Below are 20492 nucleotides of genomic sequence, written 5' to 3'. Positions count from 1 at the left end.
TGGCTTGTGTCATCATTTAAGAGTGCAACCAAACAGACTGGGCTTCAGTGAAAATGATAGGTTATCTGCCAAACTATTTTATTTGCTTTGTCAACCTTCAAGCACCGCTGACGTCTTATAAATGATTAAGTCTTATAAAACATGTTTGTAGCGACATCATTGTGTCCCCAAGGTTGTAAACACAGTTAACGAAATAAAAATGAGGGGGGGGGGAAACTGCCATGACGCTGATTATAAAGTTTACTGTCTAGCATAGTGTGTTAGCACTTAATATAATTAATTTGCACAAAATAAATAGGTTATTTTAAAAATGTAACATATGCGCTGCACCGTGAAGCCTGACACCTCCCCCAGGCACTTTCTTAGTCACGTGACGCTAGATAGAACCAAAATGGCAGCTGTTGTATTTTGACGTATAAAATCTAGCTACTTTTCTTTTTGTTTCAGTCTTGTTAGTAAATAAGAAAACGAAAGACTTTTGGGGAGGGAACCGTGTCTCTACATCCTCCGTATACCAGTGTCATAGTTTATATCTTGAAGACAATCAGGACTGACACATATTAGTTGAAGGAGTTAGACTATGCATATTTAGTTGAGATCCAGGCTAGCTAGCTGGTTGTGGCTGGCACACATAAAAGCTGTTCAAAGTGAAATAGCTAGCTAACTTGGCTGCGATGGAGGAGTTGAGCGCAGATGAGGTAAGGTGACAATGGAAAAAAACACTCAATGTGTATAAAAAAATGGTGTGCTTTTATTTTGCCAGTATTGAAAGCTCCTATTAAATAAATGGTATTATTCTCCTTCTGACCTCGTTGAAAACGGTGTAGAAACCTGCTCGGTTAGCCGACTTGCTACTGAAGCTACATCAGATGCTAGCACAGTCTAAATCGAAGAAAAGCATCATAGAAAAAAAAAAACACAATAAGCTCAGCACTGGCGTGCAGAAGTGTGTGTTTCCCGTCCTGACCCATACGACTCGTCATGAGGGTAGTCAGATTAAAATACTTAATGTCATACAAGTTAAATTGTGGGTCGTATATTTCTGTCACCGATGCTAATGGGTTTTTTTCTGCCACAGCAGAATGCTAACTAGCTAACGTAAAGTGCACAAGCTGGCCCATAGATAACAGTCTTCAGCATAGAAAAAAATCACAAATTTACGTGTTTAGTTGTTTTCCTCTGACTGATGTATCCTCTGAATTATTTTTAGATTAAACGAGCTTGTATTTCATTTTGTCCACTGTTTTAATTGGCACTTCTTCTTTCCTGCGGAGAGATATTTGACAGTTGCTAATGTTGTTTTGCTAACAGACAAAAATTAGCCTGCGAGACGACTCAGCATAAAAAACACACACCGGGCCACCATTGTGCAACCTGCGGTGGCCCAACTGTGTGCCCACCGAGTTGTTTTCCATGAACTACTCACAATATGTGAGTGCGTATGTATTCTGTGTTACATTGAACCATTGAACTGTTCAGTTGATAAACTGAAGCGGAGACGATCAGCTGGTGGCTTGATTCATTGTCACATCTGATTTGTAATTTATTTGATCTATTATAGAAGGCCGATCTCTTTATTTGAATACCGTAAAGCTAAAAGTGTGAATTAAATTCAATCACTGCTTAAATTATGTGGCTTTTGTCTGTCGTTAATGATCACTTAGTAAAATAAATATGATAACAATAAATAACATTTTATTATCATGTCTAGATTGTGCCATGCACTTTGCCAAATAAAAAACATTGTTTAAAGGCAATTATCAATTTGAAGTTAAGCAATACTTTTACAATGCAATACTTTCTCATTTCGTCAGCTTTAATGTGGGGATCTTTTGGTCCTCTTGTTAATTCTCATCTTTTGGTGTTTTCACACAAGATTCGCAGAAGGCGATTGGCACGACTGGCAGGGGGACAGACATCACAGCCCAGCACCCCTCTCAGCACACCCCTGACATCCCCACAGAGAGAAACTCCCCCTGGACCCCTCCCTGGACCCCTCCCTGGACCCTCAGGTGTCACATCCCAGCCCCTGCCACCAGCTGCCTCTCAGTCATTGGGGTTAAATGTCCACAGTGGTACCCCTGCCACGTCCCCTATGGGCACTTCTGGTAAGAACTTAATGTGTTTGCATGCATTTCATCAGTTTCAGCAATTAAAGAAGCAAAAGTGGCACACAGCATAAATGTTGTGATTTGGGTTTGACGTTAACAACTGGTCTGGATACAGTCAGTTTTAACAGTAGTCAACTTATTAGTAGTATTTAATCCAATCACCCTTTGAAATAAGGTTACAGTACATTGTCTCTAAAGCTGGGGAGATAAACACACTTTGTTGTTTGTGTTGAGCCTAACAGTGAAAGGAACCTTTATATAGACTCTGATTGACATCTCCACAAACACAAGCATCATCATTTGAATCCCTGTTTGACTCAAGATTTGGGCCTAGTGTACAGAGAAATTGTTGCTTTGTGGTCCTGTGCTAGGAAAACCCTTCCATGTACCATGTTGGCTAACCTTACAATTTGTTATTATTTTATGGTACAATTGTATGGTCTGTAGGCATTTATGTGGTGGTGCTAAAATATGAGGCTACCTTTTAGGGATCGAAGTTCTAATCATATCATTAAAGATATCTGTGAGTAATTCCTTTTAATCAACCAGTGTGTGCAATGTTCATTTGCCCTGAGTACTATAAAATATATGATTGTTGTGCAAGTGGAGACAAGACTTTGATCTAAGCTGATTTCTTATTAGTGTACATCGATTGGTCAAACATGAGCCATTCCAGTACCCTCAACTGCCGTTTTTTTTTTACTCCTGTGTTTAGTGTTTGTGGCAGGTTTCCACAGTGTGACCACAATGCTTGTTTTTTTTGGAGCACAGAGAATCGACAATTTGTACCCACTTTTTCCATAAAAGGCTTAAAGACAGCGACTTATATATTCAAATGTTTCTCTTGACATCTGGAAGTTTTATATCCACTGCTCTTCATTAAAATTTGAAACAGTGGACTTCATTCATCCGCTCTCCTTTTCATTCAAACGGACGGTGCACAGCACTGTGCCGTTATCCGCAGCATCCTCTGAGACAAACCGCTATAGCAACTGTCGGCCGGTTTACGTCACTTTCAGGTTCCTATGAACCAGCTCCATGGTGGTGCGAATGCAGACAGAATTGAAGACCCCATGGTGTGTCGTTCTCGGGGAACTCCTGAGTGGATAGTTCCTCCTCAGAACTGTTTGGTGGATAAACACCTCCTGCCTCTGTACATGGGCCACGTGCACTTTACCACTCGGCTGCTGAAAGATACACTTTCTGTTCATGCTTAGTTTGTATCGTTTAAACAGAGGCATGATCTCATCATCTACATATTGAGAATAAAAAAGAGAATAGAAAGAATAATTGACAGGCTGGACAGAAACTCCATTTCCTAAAAAAATGAGGGGCTGTTGAAACATTTTCAAAAACTATTAACATTTCTCAGTTTCAACATGATCTCTTGTCCTTGTTGTGAAGTTTAAATCAAATGATCACATTCCGTTTCACATTTCAAACTTTGTCCCGACTAATAAGAAATGGAGGTTGTAAGAACCATCATTAAAACAAGACAACACTACGTGAAGCCTACATCCTCTGATAGATCTCTCCAAAACTGGAAGCTAGTATGCACAATGCAGAGTCAACTTTCAGAAAAATGTCACGCTAACGCAAAAAGAATGCATTCTATGTCCAATCACCAGCCGTTCCAGAAGTAATTATTATTATTGTTAGAAATAAAGATAATTTGGGACTTGAATCAAAACATTCAGATACATTCATGACACATTAGGTATTTTAGTTTCTAAGTTGCTCATGTGTTGTTTTTGATTTTGCAGGGGTGGCATATGGTAGTCAGAGCAGCGAGGGTGTGAGCTCCCTCTCCAGCTCCCCCTCCAACAGCCTGGAGACTCAGTCCCAGAGCTTGTCCCGCTCACAGAGCATGGACATTGATACTGCCTCCTGTGAAAAGAGGTAAGAGTTTGATTTTTAAACCCACATAAGGATTTTTGGTAACTATTAAATCTGTGTTTGAAGTCTTAAAGTCCTCTCTTAAGTGGGTTTGAAAGGCACTGCATTTTTTTAAAATTCCATCATAGTGAAGAGAGGTTGTGAGCAGTTTAATTTGCATCTATGAAATACATTTCCATGGTGCCAGGTTTAGATTTTTTTTAACCCTCAAAGAATCAGTGTTGCTAATTTGAAAAGAACTTACACTGCGTAATAAGACTGTCGTATGCCTTGCTCTCATGGGATCTGAATATGTAGTTTGTTGTGTAACAGTTGAGAATAAAATGTCAAACTTCACTGTAGCATTAAAGTTTGACGATGAACAAGGACTGCTTCGGTTAAAGAGATTTGCTCTGTGTGGCACCTTTCTGTCTTCTTCCAGCATGTCCCAGGTGGATGTTGACTCAGGGATCGAGAACATGGAGGTGGAGGACAGCGATCGAAGGGAGAAGAGGAACTTGACTGAAAAGGTTAACAGTATAGCATCAGTCATAAAAGAAAGCCTTAAATTCTTATTATGTCGCTCTCCTGACTTTAATTGTACCCATGTTAAGAGCAAGTGTCTCTTTAAAGGAGTAAACATTCGGTGAGTCTTCAGGTACTTCAACATGACGATTGGGGATTTTCCTAAGAGGCTGTTTTTAGTTTCATTTTCATTAGATGCACATCATTGGTGCCTTCCTGTCTTTATATGCGGCTAAAGTAATAATGAGACAGTGATGTGAACTGTTAGACTCATAGTGATGTTTGTCCAATTAGGATGTCAAATCTGTAAATGACTGTAGATTAATACAGAAATTCACTGTTTTATTTTTATTTATTTTTTATTTCTCAAAAGAAAAATCACTTATGATAACACACCAAGGTACAGGTCCTCGATTTTTACAGTTACAATTTCTGTTTACAATTTTCTTTTAAGCATCCCCCCCCCCTCCAATAAAATACAAATAAAAAATATATTATAAAAACCCAATAAAATAATAATAATAAATAAAGATAACATACATGTATACATGGAATTTCACGGAGCTAAAACCTTCACTATTTTATCTAATTTTTTCCCGGGGACCTCAGGACACATCTGCAAACTCGGATGTCTCAGAAGAACAGGCTCTCCAGCTCATTTGTAAGATCCTCCGTGTATCGTGGCAGGAGCAGGATAGAGATGTCATCTTTCTCCCTTCACTGGCTGCAGAGTTCCACCAGAACCCTAAAGATGGTAGGTCACTGAGTAAACAGAGTCAGCTGTATGACCCTCCCTCTGTAAATGTTTTGTTTCTCACTGATCTTTGTTTTCATTTAGTAATTTCGATTTTATCCTTTTTTTTTTTGTTTTTCTTCTTCTTCTTCCAAAGTATACTCCGACTTCAAAGACCTGATTGGTCAGATCCTCATGGAAGTCTTAATGATGTCCACACAGTCTCGTGTTCAAAACCCCTTTGCTAGCTTAACCGCCACCTCTCAGCCAATTGCAGCAGCCAAATCCCCCGACCACCGTCTGACGCTGGTGCAGCCCTCCAGTCAAGGTGGCAGCCCCATGGGCCCGAGTGCAGGATCCTTTGGAGCCAGCTCTCTTTCCAGGCAAGTACCCTGACTCCCTATAATGAGCTCCTCCAGCAGTGTAACTCCCCTACATGTATCAAAGCTCCCGAAGCCCTGCCAAGCTTCTTTGTCTTGTTTTTCCTGATTTTGCTTTGATCATCACGACGTCTTATCATTGTTCCCAGATGTGTTTTCCCACTCATTGTCTCAATGTTGTTCACAGTCTTTATGGGTGTGGTAGTCCTCACATGATGGCTTTGGATGCATCCAAGACGTCCTCTGCATCTCTCCCCAGCCCATCTCCAGCTTCTATCCCACAGTTCATTGTTCCGCCTAGCCCACCTGCAATTGCCCCTCCAAGACAAACTCTCAACCCGCCATCTGCCCCCATGCCCATCTCTCAGCGTTACAGGCCGTACTCTGTCACCTCTCCCTGGGGCACTTCTTCCCCTTCGAGCCCTGGTCACAGAGGCTTTAGTTTCTTTGGACCTTCTCCTAGCTCTGCAGGACCCTCTGTACCTCCCAACACCCCAGTTCCTGTGCCACCACCAAGCCCCCAGTCCCTTTCTTTGAGATCACCTAGGCCTCGCAACAATTCGTCACCCGCCATCGCTCCCGCAGTACCCCCTTCTCCCAGATCACGTACTCATCAGGCTGCATTTGCTGCCAGGATTCCATCATCTAGGTATCTCCTCTGCTGTTGGCATGTCGTGTGCTGCGCTTACGCAACCAGTATTGCTAAGATGTTAGCATTCAGTGAACCCCCAGTTTTTAAGCTTTTGTGCATGCCAAGAGTTTTAGAACCTAATCTATGGCCGGCCTCCTTTCTGTTTATTTAAACTTGACTCCATTCTGTAGGTACTGACACAAACGGTGGTCAGTTCAGCTGAGTTAGATTTTAGAATAGTCTCAAAGTAAGTCAACCTGATACTTAAACAGCGTTTCTGTTTCAAAATATAAAGTCTGCAAAACATTAACAAATGGTAATTAACATCGAGGGGATAAAAAAGAATAAATGTATGGAAGCCAACTTTCTTGACTCTTTATCATTTTCAGTTAATTTTTAATTTGATGACACAACATAAAATGGCTAACAACTAACTTGTTTATTGAAAGTATTGCGCTGCTTGTTGCTAACATGAATAATTAAACAATAGTGTGTCATGATTTGTAGGTGCTGCAAAGAAGATGTATGAACAAACACGATTTGACTTGATAGCTCTTTGCAGGGGCTTGTGGTAGGACTGTGACTCAGCTGAAGAAATGTACTGACAGTGTGTAAAGGCTGCAGACAAAACAGCCCAATAAGTCTTAAAGCAAGCATGCAACCTTTCAGCAGCGTTTCCTCAGTGCTTCCCTCTACCATGTCCTCTGTCCTTGTGATCACATTTTTCTTCTCCTTTCACTTCTGTCTGCCCGTGCTTGCACAACTCCTTTTCTTTTTCTTTTTTTTTCTTCTTCCCCTCAATCTTTCCCTTACTCTCTGTTGTTGTCTTCTTCTCGCCATGTTAGCCCCTTGTCGTCCCTATTCTTTGCCCTCTCTGACATGTCTCAGGACAGCAGCGATGAAGAATCTGAGGAGGAGGATTTTGCACGGGTTCAGTTTGGGTCCAGGTACACCGCTGCACGGTGTGTGCGTTTGTGTTTGCTTGCTCAGATAAGATCCTACCGCATGTTCCAGCGGGCCCTGAAGGCTTAGCACTAACTGCGCACAGCCACACCAGGGGACGAGCGGCGGAAAGCCAACGTGTTGGCTCTGCAAACTTGAAGAGTGCTTTGGCTGTTTGGGTCATCAGAGGCTCAGATATGAGGTCTCATAACTATAAATATTGTGTACAGTTTGGTTTCCACAGGGCTGCAAAAGAACTTCATAGAATAAATCCACTTTTATTTATTTTTTTATTTTTTCATGACTGCAAGAGCTACTCCAATTGTCAGTTTCCTGTTTTTTGAATGACATTTGCTGGCCTTGCAATCCCTGTATATTGCCCAGAGTTGAATAAGTAATATAACGAATAGGAATATTTTCTTTCAATGTCCCCAACATCTTCAAAGAATGATCCATTACCCTGAATGACTTTTAAAAACTGAAGCGCATGGTTGATTGATCTGTTACTAATTCAACACTTATTCATTCTTAGTAGATTAGAAAGTGGAGCATGATTGCCTCCTCTATGGATTTTTGATTTACTGCATAGTAAAAGTTCGACTGTGTTTACATCAGCAGAAGAAGTCTTATTTTGGTTTGTAGCTTACCTTTGCACAAGAAAAAAACAAAAACCGCCATAGGTGGAGTAACATTTTGGAATCAAACATCGTATCGTGTTTGGTTGACGTCTTTTTTAAGCTTGTAGTTAAATTATCACCCTGTTTAGAGAAGATGTTCCGTCATTGCCTGAGTTTAATAGACAAATAACTTGTTAACTTCATTTGAGGGTTTGGCGTGCTTGAAGCAGCTAACACAGGTTTTGTGGTTACAGCTAAACACTAACAGCCACTTAAACTCTCGTCAGTCCCTTAGTCAGAAAATGGGAGCAGTCTGAGTCTTTATTTAGCCTTCAAAAACTTCACAAATGACTCGTGAATATTTTGACGTTTCATATTTTTGCTTTGTTCAAGTTTCCTGTACTATGATGCTGCATTGCACTCTCTAATTCTTTATAGTATGTTTCTTTCAGGACCCGCCTTGAGAGCGGGTTTGTTAACCAAACCTTCGTGACTTTGTTTGACCCTAACAACTTTCAACGCGCTGCGGTTATTTGTCCTTTTAATGACATCCTCTCTGTCCTCGTTTCTGTGTTTTACCTTCTGCTTTGTAGTCTTGGTGCATGTGGAGTGTCGATGTCCTGTGACTCAGCCAGCGACCGCTTCACTATTGAAACTTGCAAAGAGACAGAGATGCTGAACTACCTCATCGAGCGTTTTGACAGTGTTGGCATGGAGGAGCGAAAAGCCCCCAAGGTAAAGGTCAAAGCTTTGATATTATAATGATCCTCCTTATAGTTTCAACTAAAAAGATCATTTTCAGCTTTAGCCACCATGTCTTAATCGATCTAACAATGTCCCGAGGACAGAGGAAGTGTGTGCTTCCGAGACGAGCTGCAGGCCAGATGGGCTCGTCAAAGAGCTACGATGTTCTCGTCAACGAGCACTGTGATTCAACGGAGAGATTTTCTGTGAAAATTGCAGCTTACATTTTCATCGCACCTCTAATCATTTTCTCTTCCTCTCTTAACCCTTTCCGTATCTTTCAAGATGTGTAGCCAACCGAATGTCAGCCAGCTTCTCAGCAACATTCGCTCTCAGTGTATTTCCAATGTGGCCCTGGTCCTGCAAGGCACGCTGACCCAGCCACGGTATGAAACCTGCCGCGCGTTGTGACAGATTTTGGTTTCTTCTTTTATTTTTGTCACTGTGTTTGTGTTCTGTTCCTCTCCCTTCGAGTCTGTGTCTCCATAGCAACTAGTCTTTTCACCTCAATCGCAGTAACATTATTTATATAATTGCAGCACAGTACTTCTCTGTCCTCTACATGTAGGAGTCCTCTGGAGCAGTCTTTGCTTGTACCCTACATGCTGTGCCGGAACCTTCCTTATGGCTTCATTCAGGAGCTGGTGCGCATCACCCACCAGGAGGAGGAGGTGTTTAGACAGGTGGGATTGCGACACTTTGACATATTTTGGATTTTGCTGTGAGCTAAAAGTTGTTATGGTACTGATGCATATTGAATTTCAGATCTTCATCCCCATCCTGCATGGACTCGCTCTTGCAGTGAAAGAATGTTCCTTTGACAGTGACAACTTTAAATTCCCTCTCATGGTAAGGCAACCTTTTCCTGGCGTGTCTTTTACTGCAGTTAAAGGAAAGAGACGAGACTTAAAGTGGAGTGTAAAGAGGGGGTACACAGTGCAGCAGGGCTTGATGAGGTCCTGTTACTGCAGACTGCCAGAGAAGAGATCTACTCAGTAGATAGAGCTCACAAGTTCTCTGAGCCTCACGGGTCAGACATGCTTCAGCATGCAGCGTCATTGTGTTGCTTCCCTTTCTAAGATGCTGATGATTTTATTATGACTTTGACAAGTTTATCCAATAATCTTGTGTCAAGCACTGGTTGTTACTCGCCTGTCATGCCAGCATAAACAATGATTAAATGGTTATATCCAGTTTGGGGTTTGATCTCGTCAGTGAATTCATTTCCTGAGACTTGGACTTGGGAGTGTGTTACAGGATGCGTTTAGCATCAAGTAAATACTCCATCTCTGTTCTCCAGTGAGTACTTCAGCTGAAGTTAAGTTGAACGCTCTCTATTCCATGTTACCTACAAACTGAAGGTGTCAGTTTCAGGCCAAATGAAAGCTTTGACTCATTTGTGTTTTCTTTGTACAGGCATTAGCTGAACTTTGTGAAATCAAGTTCGGGAAGACTCACCCAGTTTGCAGTTTGGTGAGTATACATCTGAATGACCACAGCGACATTTATCTTTCTGCACTTGGAAAAAGGAATTTATATTTCAAGCTTCAATTTTCTTCTTTTAGTCACGACTGTGAATCTTCTTGTTACACAGAGCCAAAGACATGACTTAGTCTTTTATGTAACAATCCAAGTTCCATGTGGTGAATTATTTGAAGTTTTATTACTTATTTTCTTTTACGGTGTGAGACTCTGAGTAGATGTCGCACCAGCAACAAACCTAAACGAAGCTGTCCCGTCACCACCCCAGTTCCCCGCTTCCACCAACCCTCCCTTAGTGCTCCAACATCATCAGCTGTTTCTGTTACTTATCTCCATTCAGATATGCAGCTCAAAAATGACATGTTCTTCTTTCTTTAGCGTAATTCATACAAATTAAAGTCTTCTCTCTTGTTTAGCTCTCCTTGAATTGTTCTCTTGCCATTATGTCTCCACTGACAGCGTCCCCGAGTAGGCGGGGCCGTCTCTCTTCACTTGACATGGTTGTCGGGCAATGATTGGACAGGATGGGGTTCATGTGAATGAAACATGTTTGAGCCACTGAGCAAAACATAAATAAGCTGAAGGAGAGCTGAGATTAACAAGCCCAGAGGGAGTTTGAATTCACTCCTTTTTTGGAAAGGCTTACTGACCCATATATTTATTTGGACTATATTTGATACCTGCTTTATTTATGTTGAAAATATCACATATGATAGCTTTAATTTTAAAACTCCTGTGTATTGATTTATTTGACATTTAGGAAACTTAAACCTGGCTCACATTGTAGAATAATCGGGACGATTTAAGGTCACATTCCTCCTTCCTGACAATCGCAGGGTCGCTTCAGGGTCAAGGCCACTTGGAGCCCATTATCTGCCCTGATTGTCTTAAAGTGTGATTGGCATAAAGTTCCAATCTTAACGTCCCGATCTGCTCTGCTTCTGTCGAGTACACCTTGTTTTATTTCAAACACGTTTGATATTTAAGATCCAAAACTCTGATGTTTACATCAAAAACAAGTCTGGCAGAAATCGTGCATGACTCCAAAACAATCATGATATATATAACCTCTAGTTCTCTCTGCTAAACACACAAATGTACAGTCCTCGTCTCCTCAGTTCATTTTAAAAAAAAACAACAACTTTATTTTAATTCAAGGAAGCCTCCTACAAGTCCGTATACGCGGGTGTTTCTTTTTTCTTTTTTTCTCTTTTTTTTTGTACTTTCAGTACACAGGACTTTTCAAGCATTGTATCCATGTATCTATGTTCGTATCAACTTTCCTACATCCTACAACTTCCACTACCGTCTCTTTCACCAGCCGCCGTCTCCTGCAGTCAGTTAGAGTTTTCAAATGAATCTTTATTAACAATTCAACACAGACGCTCCGTCCCGATTTCACTTGTACAGTGTGAGCTCTCGGGTCGTGCCAGACAATCGGGTCGCATAGTGTGAGCACATAAATCACGTGGTCTTGTTGTACAGTATGAGCTGACGTACCACTCCGACTTTTATACGATCGGGGAAACAAATCGTACAGTGTGAGCCAGGCACTAGTGCGTTTTTAAAGGGGTAAGCAGGCAGGAATACACAAAACCTGCTGACTTTCACTGTTTTTTTTACCTTTGTGTTAAACGTTGGTGAATGGAAGACTAAAGAACTTGTGCAACAAACGTGTGTCATGGCTCTTTTCTCTGCAGGTAACCATGCTGCCTCTCTGGTGTCCCAAACCTCTGAGCCCTGGCTGTGGACGAGAGATCCAGAGACTGTCCTTCTTGGGCGCTTTCTTCAGCCTCTCTGTGTTTGCTGAGGATGATGTGAGTTTAAAATCAGTTCAATAATTAACACAACTCAGAACCACGGAATAGTGCCACATATTCCCACAATTTAAGATCCTGCATAGTGTTATATAACAATCCTGAGAGAGGGGGGGGGGTGTGTGGATAGTCTTTACTGGTTGAACTTACTCTGTTCTTTCCCTAAAGACCAAAGTTGGAGACAAGTATTTCTCTGGGCCCGCTATCACCATGGAGAACACACGAGTTGTCAGCCAATCATTGCAGCATTACCTGGAGTCAGCGAGGGTGAGGCTCGGCATCACAACTGTTCTAAAGCCGTTCTTGTCATATGGAATAATAGTTTAAAAGTGTGTGCTATTCTGTTATTTTCTTTTTAGGGCGACTTGTTTAAAATTCTTCATAACATCCTGCTAAATGGAGAAACCCGAGAGTCAGCTCTTAATTACATGGCAGCTTTAGTTAACTACAATGTGAAGAAAGCCCAGATGCAGGTAAGCTGTTATGATCAAATAATAGAACCAGTTTTCAGATATATATAGTGCAAAGCTAATGTGTCATTGGGAATTGAAATATTGTCCTTGGAAACAAGGTTAAGTTTTTCTCATTCAAGTTGCAGCCTTTCTAACGTTAATTCACCTCTTCTTCTTGTAGACGGACGACAAGCTGGTGTCTGCAGACGGCTTCATGCTCAACTTCTTATGGGTGCTGCAACAGCTGAGCATGAAGATCAAGCTGGAGACAGTGGACCCTTATTACATTTTCCATCCGCGGTGTCGTCTCGTCGTCAGCTCGGAGGAGACTCGTCTAAAGGCCACCATGGAGGAGCTCAAGAGCTGGATAACTGAACTGCGTAAGTTGACGACTACAACAAAAAAATCCCAGCTTTGCACTGTTGTGTTACTATTAAAACACTTTGTGTGTGAAGTCTGAAATGAATCACTGGTATTTTCTGTTCATTTGAGTGATTGCAAGACTATTTACATCACAGTCACCTTCCACTTAATCTGTTAGTCGTATGAAAAGGAGCCATTTTGCCTCACTTGAGTTTCCTAAAATGCGAGGCATGCAAAAACTAATTTCTTTGAATTGAATATTCAGTTAACCCTCAGATGATAAATACATGATAAGGATCTACAGAGAAGTGACAGCTACACATGCTGTGCTTTGTACATTTGTGTTGTATGTTATTTGAAGTAAATAAGAAACTATACACTTTAGACTAATGTGATGCTAACAAGTGTTAGCATTAGTTTTATTTAGACAGAAGTTTCCCTCTGATACCAGTCGATGCTACTGACTGGTGTTTGTGTCTTCTGAGTCTAAATAAATATATTTTGATAACTTTCTTTGTTTACATGGATAGATGAAGACCCGACGAAGTTCTCGGAGCCCAAGTTCCCTACAGAGTGCTTCTTCTTGACGCTGCACACTCACCACTTGTCCATCCTCCCTGGCTGCAGACGCTACATTCGCAGGTTGCGAGCTATCCGAGAGCTAAATAGGTACGTGCACAGACTCTCTCACGTGCACATGCTCAATTACTCAAAGCATACTTTAAGTAGCTTCTTATTCCTTTTTTTTTTCCAAATTAGGACTGTGGAGGAGCTGAAGAATAGTGAAAACCAATGGAAAGATTCTCCCCTGGCTAGTAGACACAGAGAGATGCTCAAGCGATGCAAAACCCAGCTAAAGGTGAGTTTCACATCCCCGTAGAGGAAAAATTAAACCTTGAACACTTATTAAAGGGCACAGACCTGCTTTTATTCATCACCCTGTATAATCTGTCTACAATGACAGATTACATTTACAGAGATGTGATCTCTACCATGTGTGACTTTGTCTTGTCAGAAACTGGTGCGAGCCAAAGCTTGTGCTGACGTGGGCCTTCTGGATGAAAACCTGCTCCGCAGATGCCTGCAGTTCTACAGCACTGTCATTCAGCTCATTCTCCGCATGGTGGATTCTGCCTACCCCAAGTGAGTCACCCTTTGCTGACTGAACACGTTAACTTTTGCTTGTATAGTGAAGTCAGAGAAACAGATTTGTCATCACTCAGTCTTAAGTCACAGTTCTCGTTTATTTAACGTTCATTAAAAATATTCTAATTGAACACACACTTCTTGCAATGTTGTTGTTTTTTTTCTCGCAGCATTACGCTGCCATTGAACCCTGAGATTCCCAAAAGCTTTGCTGCTCTACCAGAGTTCTACATTGAAGATGTGGCTGAGTTTCTCCTTTTTGTCGTGCAGTGAGTGTATCGTTTTTTTCTTGAGCTTGTCTGATTGGTCCGCCTCGTCTTACCAAAGAATCTCTTTTCGATTGGAGAAGTGTTCAAACATTTACGCATGGAAATTACAAATAAATGTTAAAACAACACAAAGTAGCAGATGTTCAACACACAATGGGATCCTCTGTGCTATAAATAAATGTCTGCATGCCTCCTCCTCCTTCTAGGTACTCCCCCCAGGTTTTATATGAGCCCTGTGTACAGGACATTGTCACCTTCTTGGTGGTGTTCATCTGCAGCCAGAACTACATCAGGAACCCCTACCTTATTGCCAAGTTGGTGGAGGTGCTGTTTGTAACCAACCCTGCTGTACAGCCTCGCACTCAACGGTTCTCTGAAATGATGGAGAACCACCCGTTGTCCATCAAACAGCTGGTCCCTGCCCTCATGAAATTCTATACTGGTGGGTGGAATGGAAATGTTAGCTATTATGATTGTAAACGTGAAAGCATCTAAATTGTAAACCCTACAAACTGGAGGTTTCTTTTTTTAGCATATACTGTGTTTTATAACATAAGCTGGCACTGGTGTATGTTCTTACTTGATTTTTTACTTTTGACTCAAAATGTTCTTCTCTGGTCAGATGTTGAGCATACCGGTGCCACCAGCGAGTTCTACGATAAGTTCACTATACGGTACCATATCAGCACTATTTTCAAGAGTCTTTGGCAGAACCTGGCCCACCATGGCACCTTCATGGAGGAATTCAAGTGAGTTTTCATTTGAGACACTCTTTTACTCGTGTACAAAAAATGTAGGTTTCAATCTGTCTTGGATCCGTTCTAACCCGACCCACTCGCTCATTCCCCTTTAGTTCTGGCAAGCAGTTTGTGCGCTACATCAACATGCTGATAAACGACACCACCTTCTTGCTAGACGAGAGCCTTGAGTCCCTGAAGCGTATCCACGAGGTTCAAGAAGAGATGAAAAACAAAGAGCAGTGGGAACAGCTGCCGAGGGTCAGTGTGCTCGGTCTCATAAGGACCTGCTTTCTTTTAACTAGTTATTACATGCTGTCACACAATTGGAATTAGGTGTATTAATTCCAGCATGAACACACCAAATAAAAAATGTATATCTAAAAAAAACCCAAAGTAAACGCCTTGAAAAAGAGAGGGAGTAAATATGATGCAATAAAGATGAAGTCTTACATGTAGTGTGAGCTGTCTGGTATGATCACCTCAGTCACATTTGGACTGAGCTCTGAAACCTTGCAGGATTTTTTGTTTTTGTTTTTGTAGAATATTAAAGAAAAGCATTGTCTCTGTTTGCCTGCAAACCTTCAGGAGCAGCAGCAGAGCCGGCAGTCTCAGCTGACTCAGGATGAGCGCGTGTCTCGCTCTTATTTGGCCCTGGCTACAGAGACGGTTGAAATGTTCCACATACTCACCAAGCAGGTCCAGAAGCCTTTCCTCAGGCCTGTGAGTATCGCTGCCCCCATGAGTCATTCTGAGAAATGTCTACTGTTTAAAGAGTGAGACGTATTGTAGGCAGTATGTGTGCAAATAAACTCAGAATTAAACTACAAAATCAAAGATAAAGATACAAATTTGAAAGATGTGCATTCTGAACTATATAAACCCCTCTTTGTCATACAGGAGCTGGGGCCTCGTTTAGCCGCCATGCTCAACTTTAACCTCCAGCAGCTCTGTGGGCCCAAGTGTCGTGATCTCAAGGTGGAGAACCCGGAGAAGTATGGCTTTGAGCCCAAGAAGCTCCTAGACCAGCTAACGGATATCTACCTGCAACTAGACTGTGCCCGCTTTGCTAAAGCTATTGCAGATGACCAGGTTTGATCTGAAGTTTCCAGTTAAATCACAAATCTGTATTTTCGGATGTTTAACTTTTTGCAGAAATACTTGGACTGTGATGATGAACACCTAAGTTATTCTTAAGAGAAATGATCATGGGTAAAAGCCACAAGCATCGTGCTCGATGGTAGATCATGGAAGTCGTGAAAGAACTGCCTGAAGCAATCGCCATGAATTCTCTACTGTACTTGGTGAATGCACTTACAGAGTTTCAACCAGGGATTTCCCTAACCATCAGAGTGTACATTACTATTTTTGAAAACCCCTCGTCTCCTCAGATAAATGAAGCCGAAAGCAGTGAGGGTCAGAATACAGTAGAGTATTTCATCGTAATGTGGGAACCAGGATGTGAAAGCTTCAATCGTTTACAGGAACCTACTGCCATGTTAAAGTAGTGCTGCATGCTTTATTTTGTATTATGATGTGAATAATTAATTATTGAGGTTTAGCCTCACATACTGTACATCTACTTGATTGCACATTTTGATTTCAATCACTTGTGATATATTTTCTGCACTTTTATGTTTTGTACATGTCTGTTTAGAGTGTGTATGAGGAGTTAGACATTTGCTGCTGGCTGTGCACACATTTCTGTGCTTTTGTTCTGAATACTTCTCGTGAAGCTTCCTAATTAAAAAAATCTTTTTTTTTTTTTTGTTTGTCTTTGTGTAGCGGTCGTACAGCCGCGAGCTCTTTGAGGAGGTGATATCAAAGATGAGGAAGGCTGGTATTAAGTCCTCAATTGCCATTGAGAAATTCAAGCTGCTTTTGGAGAAGGTGGAGGAAATAGTCGCCAAGAACTCCCAGTCTGAAATGGACTACAGTGACGCACCAGACGAGTTCAAAGGTGGGGGACCGTTGGTTTATGGAGCATAACTTCTATTTCTGAACCTTTTTTATACTGTTTGGTTAGTGCTAAAACTTCTTTGTGCAGAGACACCCCTGTTCTGTATTCTTCTATATAGAACAATCGCAATGACATATTTTTGTAGGCCAACATGCTAGGCCAGTAGCATCACCATGAGGTCTATTTAGAATTGGCCTATGGGATTTTTGCATTGGATTTTGGATCGTTGCAGAAAATAAGCTCTGTGGCAAACGCATATTTCTGATGTGTAGACGTTTTGTTCAGCAGGATAATCTTTACAGATAAACACCATTTTATATGAAGTTTGAAATGTTAATGCAGCCGACAGAAGTAAAAAGTTAATGGGCCAACTTCACCACAGTCGGATAATTTTTAAGTCAAAACAGTCATGTTCAGAAGATCTAATCAGCGGTTTTGACAAGCTAGCAAAACTGTAACTTAGTCTATTGTTTTATTAACCTAATATTTACAAGAGAACTGAAAAACATGACGACAGGCTGAAAGGAGGATTAGTGAGAGAGTTCCCGGCATGATGACACTTAATGTCTCCAACAACCACTGTAGTCTCATTTAGCCAGTTGTTATCAACCGCCCTTTTAAGGACGTGGAAAAAGTTCAAAATTAACAAACGGGAAGTATTACCCAACATAGTTAGTTAACTCGTTTAACAAAACTGCAGCATCTCTTAAGCATGTGATATCAACAGACCTTATTTCAGGCTTCTAACCTCAATCCCATTCAAAATCCCCATTGACTTTTCGAGGATAGACCCCACAGCTCTTAAATGCTAACTTACTTCTGGGTTTCAGGACTCAATCCTGTGGCACCCGGTACCAATAATAATATTTGATTTCACAGTCAGGAGCATGTCTAGTATTTCTTATCTCTGTGAAGTTGACAGAACAGGATGTCTAAGCCCATGTAGATGATTACTTCAAATTTCAGGTCCTCTTTTTTTGGTAATAATTTAGAAATAAGAATATAATATGAAAAATAAAAAAATATTTCATCTAAATACAGTATAGTAACTAGTTTTATGTTAGTTGGTTAGATATTGTTTTTGTGCTTACCATCCCCACATCTAATAAATTGCTGAACTTGTAGCCCAAAGCGGAGGAAGTTGCTTGCGTGGAAATCTGGTTTGACCTCAGGTCAGCCAGTGCAGACGGACAGAATTGTCATCCTCTGTTGCTGTTGAATTCCAGACATTTGAAGGGGCTTTTAAAGTTCATAAAGGTCATATAGACAGCTTAGAGCGAGGCTATCCTATAACCACAGACTTAATATAATCTAGTAAGAGAACGTGGCCCACATACCTCCTTTGATTTCTAGATATGCGAGCCAGCCCACCACAGTTGATGGAAGTGTGCCATACAGGAGGCTCGAGTGTCAGCTTTCTATGTGGTTCAAATCTCCCACGGCTGGTTTTTATTTTTGTAACACACAAGTCCTACTGTAACAACCTTGTGACATTTCAATATAGGGCACACTAAATCACAAAGTGTTTATTGGATATTTTCTTTACTTCTGTTTTGATAGGTGCAGCAATATCACTGTCCCATAAAGCACATTTCATATTGGGGGGTGGGGAGGGGGGTAAGGGTTGAACAAGTGTGATAAATGAATGCCATACTTTATCATTTTCTTTAAGGAGTTTACATCTTTTGTTTGAACTAACCTTTTTCTACTTTAGTTTAACAATTCGTAATTCAATCACAGCTGCAAAAGCTAGAGGATACATAACGCCAGAGACTTACCAATGTTTTAACATTTGGTAGGGCTCTGTTCTGTCTCCAAACCCAAAGAGCATCAAGTTGAGCGGGCAAGGAGATGTGTTTTGAGATTATGACAGTGGCTTTCTGTGTTATGAAATAAAAACAGGTGCACTTTCTCTGCAACACTGATGTTTGTTATTAGGATCGTCTGTTGAAGCTTGGTGGTGATTGTTTTCAAAGTGTTTTGGTTTTTTGAGTTTAAATGCAATGTGGCTTTAATATAACAGATCCTCTCATGGACACACTGATGACCGACCCTGTGATTCTGCCTTCGGGGAACATAATGGACCGATCCATCATCTTGCGCCACCTCCTTAACTCCCCCACTGATCCCTTCAACAGGCAGCCACTCACAGAGAGCATGCTGGAGTCAGGTAACCCCACTAGGAGGTTTTTCTACATGTTATTACCAGTAAAGATACTTTGTTCAAGATAAGCACAAGAACCCTCAACACAAAAATAGTTACCTTACTGTAAACTGCACAGCATTCTTTTGTTATCAAAGTTAAGTTATTCTATAAAATGGCTTCATGTTAGATGTCCCCTAATAAACCTCTTATCCTTTCACAGTTCCTGAATTAAAAGAAAGGATCCATACCTGGATGAGAGAGAAGCAAGGTGGACGGCTTGTCTAAGGGCCCTTCTTAACCAGCGTCTGACCTGTTAACCATCATCAAGAGATTTGCCCAGAACGCCTGAATTCAGTGTCACGACAACAAATGACAAGCAACAACATTTTGATGGGGGGAGGGGGAGGGGGAAGAGCCCTGATTTGATTCTTATTCGCATTTACCCTTTTTGTCTCAAACCATTATCATGGTTCTAAAAACAAAATATAATAAAGTTAAGACTTTTAAGTTTTTCTTTCTCATGAGTTTGTGTATATATAACAAAATATATACATATATTTAACAAGAGTTGGTAAATGCATTATAATGCTGCAAGTTTCCACCACCAACGGGTTTACCAGCGAGGTGCATCCACTTCATTGATCATTTTCCTTAATGGTTCTCATTTTGTTTTTTAATACTCTGTATGTTCATCAAACTCTTTAAAGGGAGAGGGAAGGGTCAACACTTGGGAGAGTGCGGGTGGGTTCCGATACATTAGCCCTCATTTTAATTATCAAGACTGTGAGAATTATGAACTTGAGTCCACGTAATGTATGCTGGTGTCCCAGAACTAATGGATGCACAGTTTGTGCTCGTAGACAAAGTTCAGACTTGGGAATATCCGTTAAGGATGTAGCTAAATGTTTAACTAACCTTAATGTCAGCTTAGTTTTGAGTACAGTAGGAAGATAAGCAGTGGTTTTCCAAAATACAGTATGTTCGGTTTTTCATTTTAAGTCACATTTCCATGCTGACTTTGATGGACTGAATTTACTTCTTGTGTGTGTGTGCATGGCCTCAAGTGCAGACTCTCCTAAGCGCCTCATGGACAAAATTCACCCTCTTTAGGCGGAGTGGAAGGAACATGAGAGAATGTAGCATGACCACAAGTAACACCTATGTAGGAGCACACCATTAAAAGTCTGCTCTTCAGAATCACTGACATCTCACCTCAAGATGTTCTCTTTCAAATGGCACTGTACCTAACCTGACCTTGCTGACCTTAACTGTACAGGAAAGTAATCCTTTATCCCCACACCTGTTTTGGAAGCTAGGATTTTGAACTGAAATAAATGATGATGCACATTATTTTCAACACTCGTCACTGTTTTTTCGCCACATTCAAGCGTCCTTGCCTAATGTTTGTCAGAGGGCATGTTTGACTTTATGAAAAACAACACAGAAAATTCTTGTGACTTTAAACCTACCAAAGGATTTTCCTGCAGCAGTTCTTTAGGTGGAGAGGGTGAACATCAGCAAACCTGCTGATCTGTTAACCATTTAAAATAAGGAAAATGCAA

The 20492-nt window shown here is 41.0% G+C and overlaps 1 protein-coding gene across 2 annotated transcripts; it reads left to right on the top strand.

The window, feature by feature from the left end:
* The first annotated feature begins 359 nt into the window (after positions 1-359).
* ube4b (ubiquitination factor E4B, UFD2 homolog) lies at positions 360-19437 on the top strand. 2 transcript variants are annotated; one of them, XM_079359621.1, is made up of 29 exons: positions 360-698; positions 1877-2108; positions 3875-4010; positions 4429-4516; positions 5121-5265; positions 5402-5627; positions 5812-6273; positions 7101-7202; positions 8408-8549; positions 8844-8944; positions 9127-9241; positions 9324-9407; positions 9975-10031; positions 11741-11857; positions 12026-12124; positions 12217-12330; positions 12491-12689; positions 13203-13341; positions 13432-13531; positions 13688-13815; positions 13989-14087; positions 14294-14529; positions 14710-14836; positions 14941-15085; positions 15413-15547; positions 15725-15916; positions 16610-16784; positions 18808-18954; positions 19151-19437. In XM_079359621.1, the coding sequence occupies exons 1-29, from the start codon at positions 675-677 to the stop codon at positions 19213-19215; spliced, it is 4131 nt and encodes a 1376-aa protein (XP_079215747.1). In that variant the 5' UTR covers positions 360-674; the 3' UTR covers positions 19216-19437. The 2 variants fall into 2 exon arrangements, with proteins under 2 accessions (XP_079215747.1, XP_079215746.1); XM_079359620.1 differs by lacking the exons at positions 5812-6273; positions 7101-7202 and having other exon boundaries at positions 364-698.
* The last annotated feature ends 1055 nt before the right edge of the window (positions 19438-20492 follow it).

Source organism: Symphodus melops (assembly GCF_947650265.1).
Source record: "Symphodus melops genome assembly, chromosome: 13".
NCBI classification, from domain to species: Eukaryota; Metazoa; Chordata; class Actinopteri; order Labriformes; family Labridae; genus Symphodus; species Symphodus melops.
Note: the sequence above shows the minus strand (reverse complement) of the source record. Positions and strands in the feature narration are given on the sequence as shown.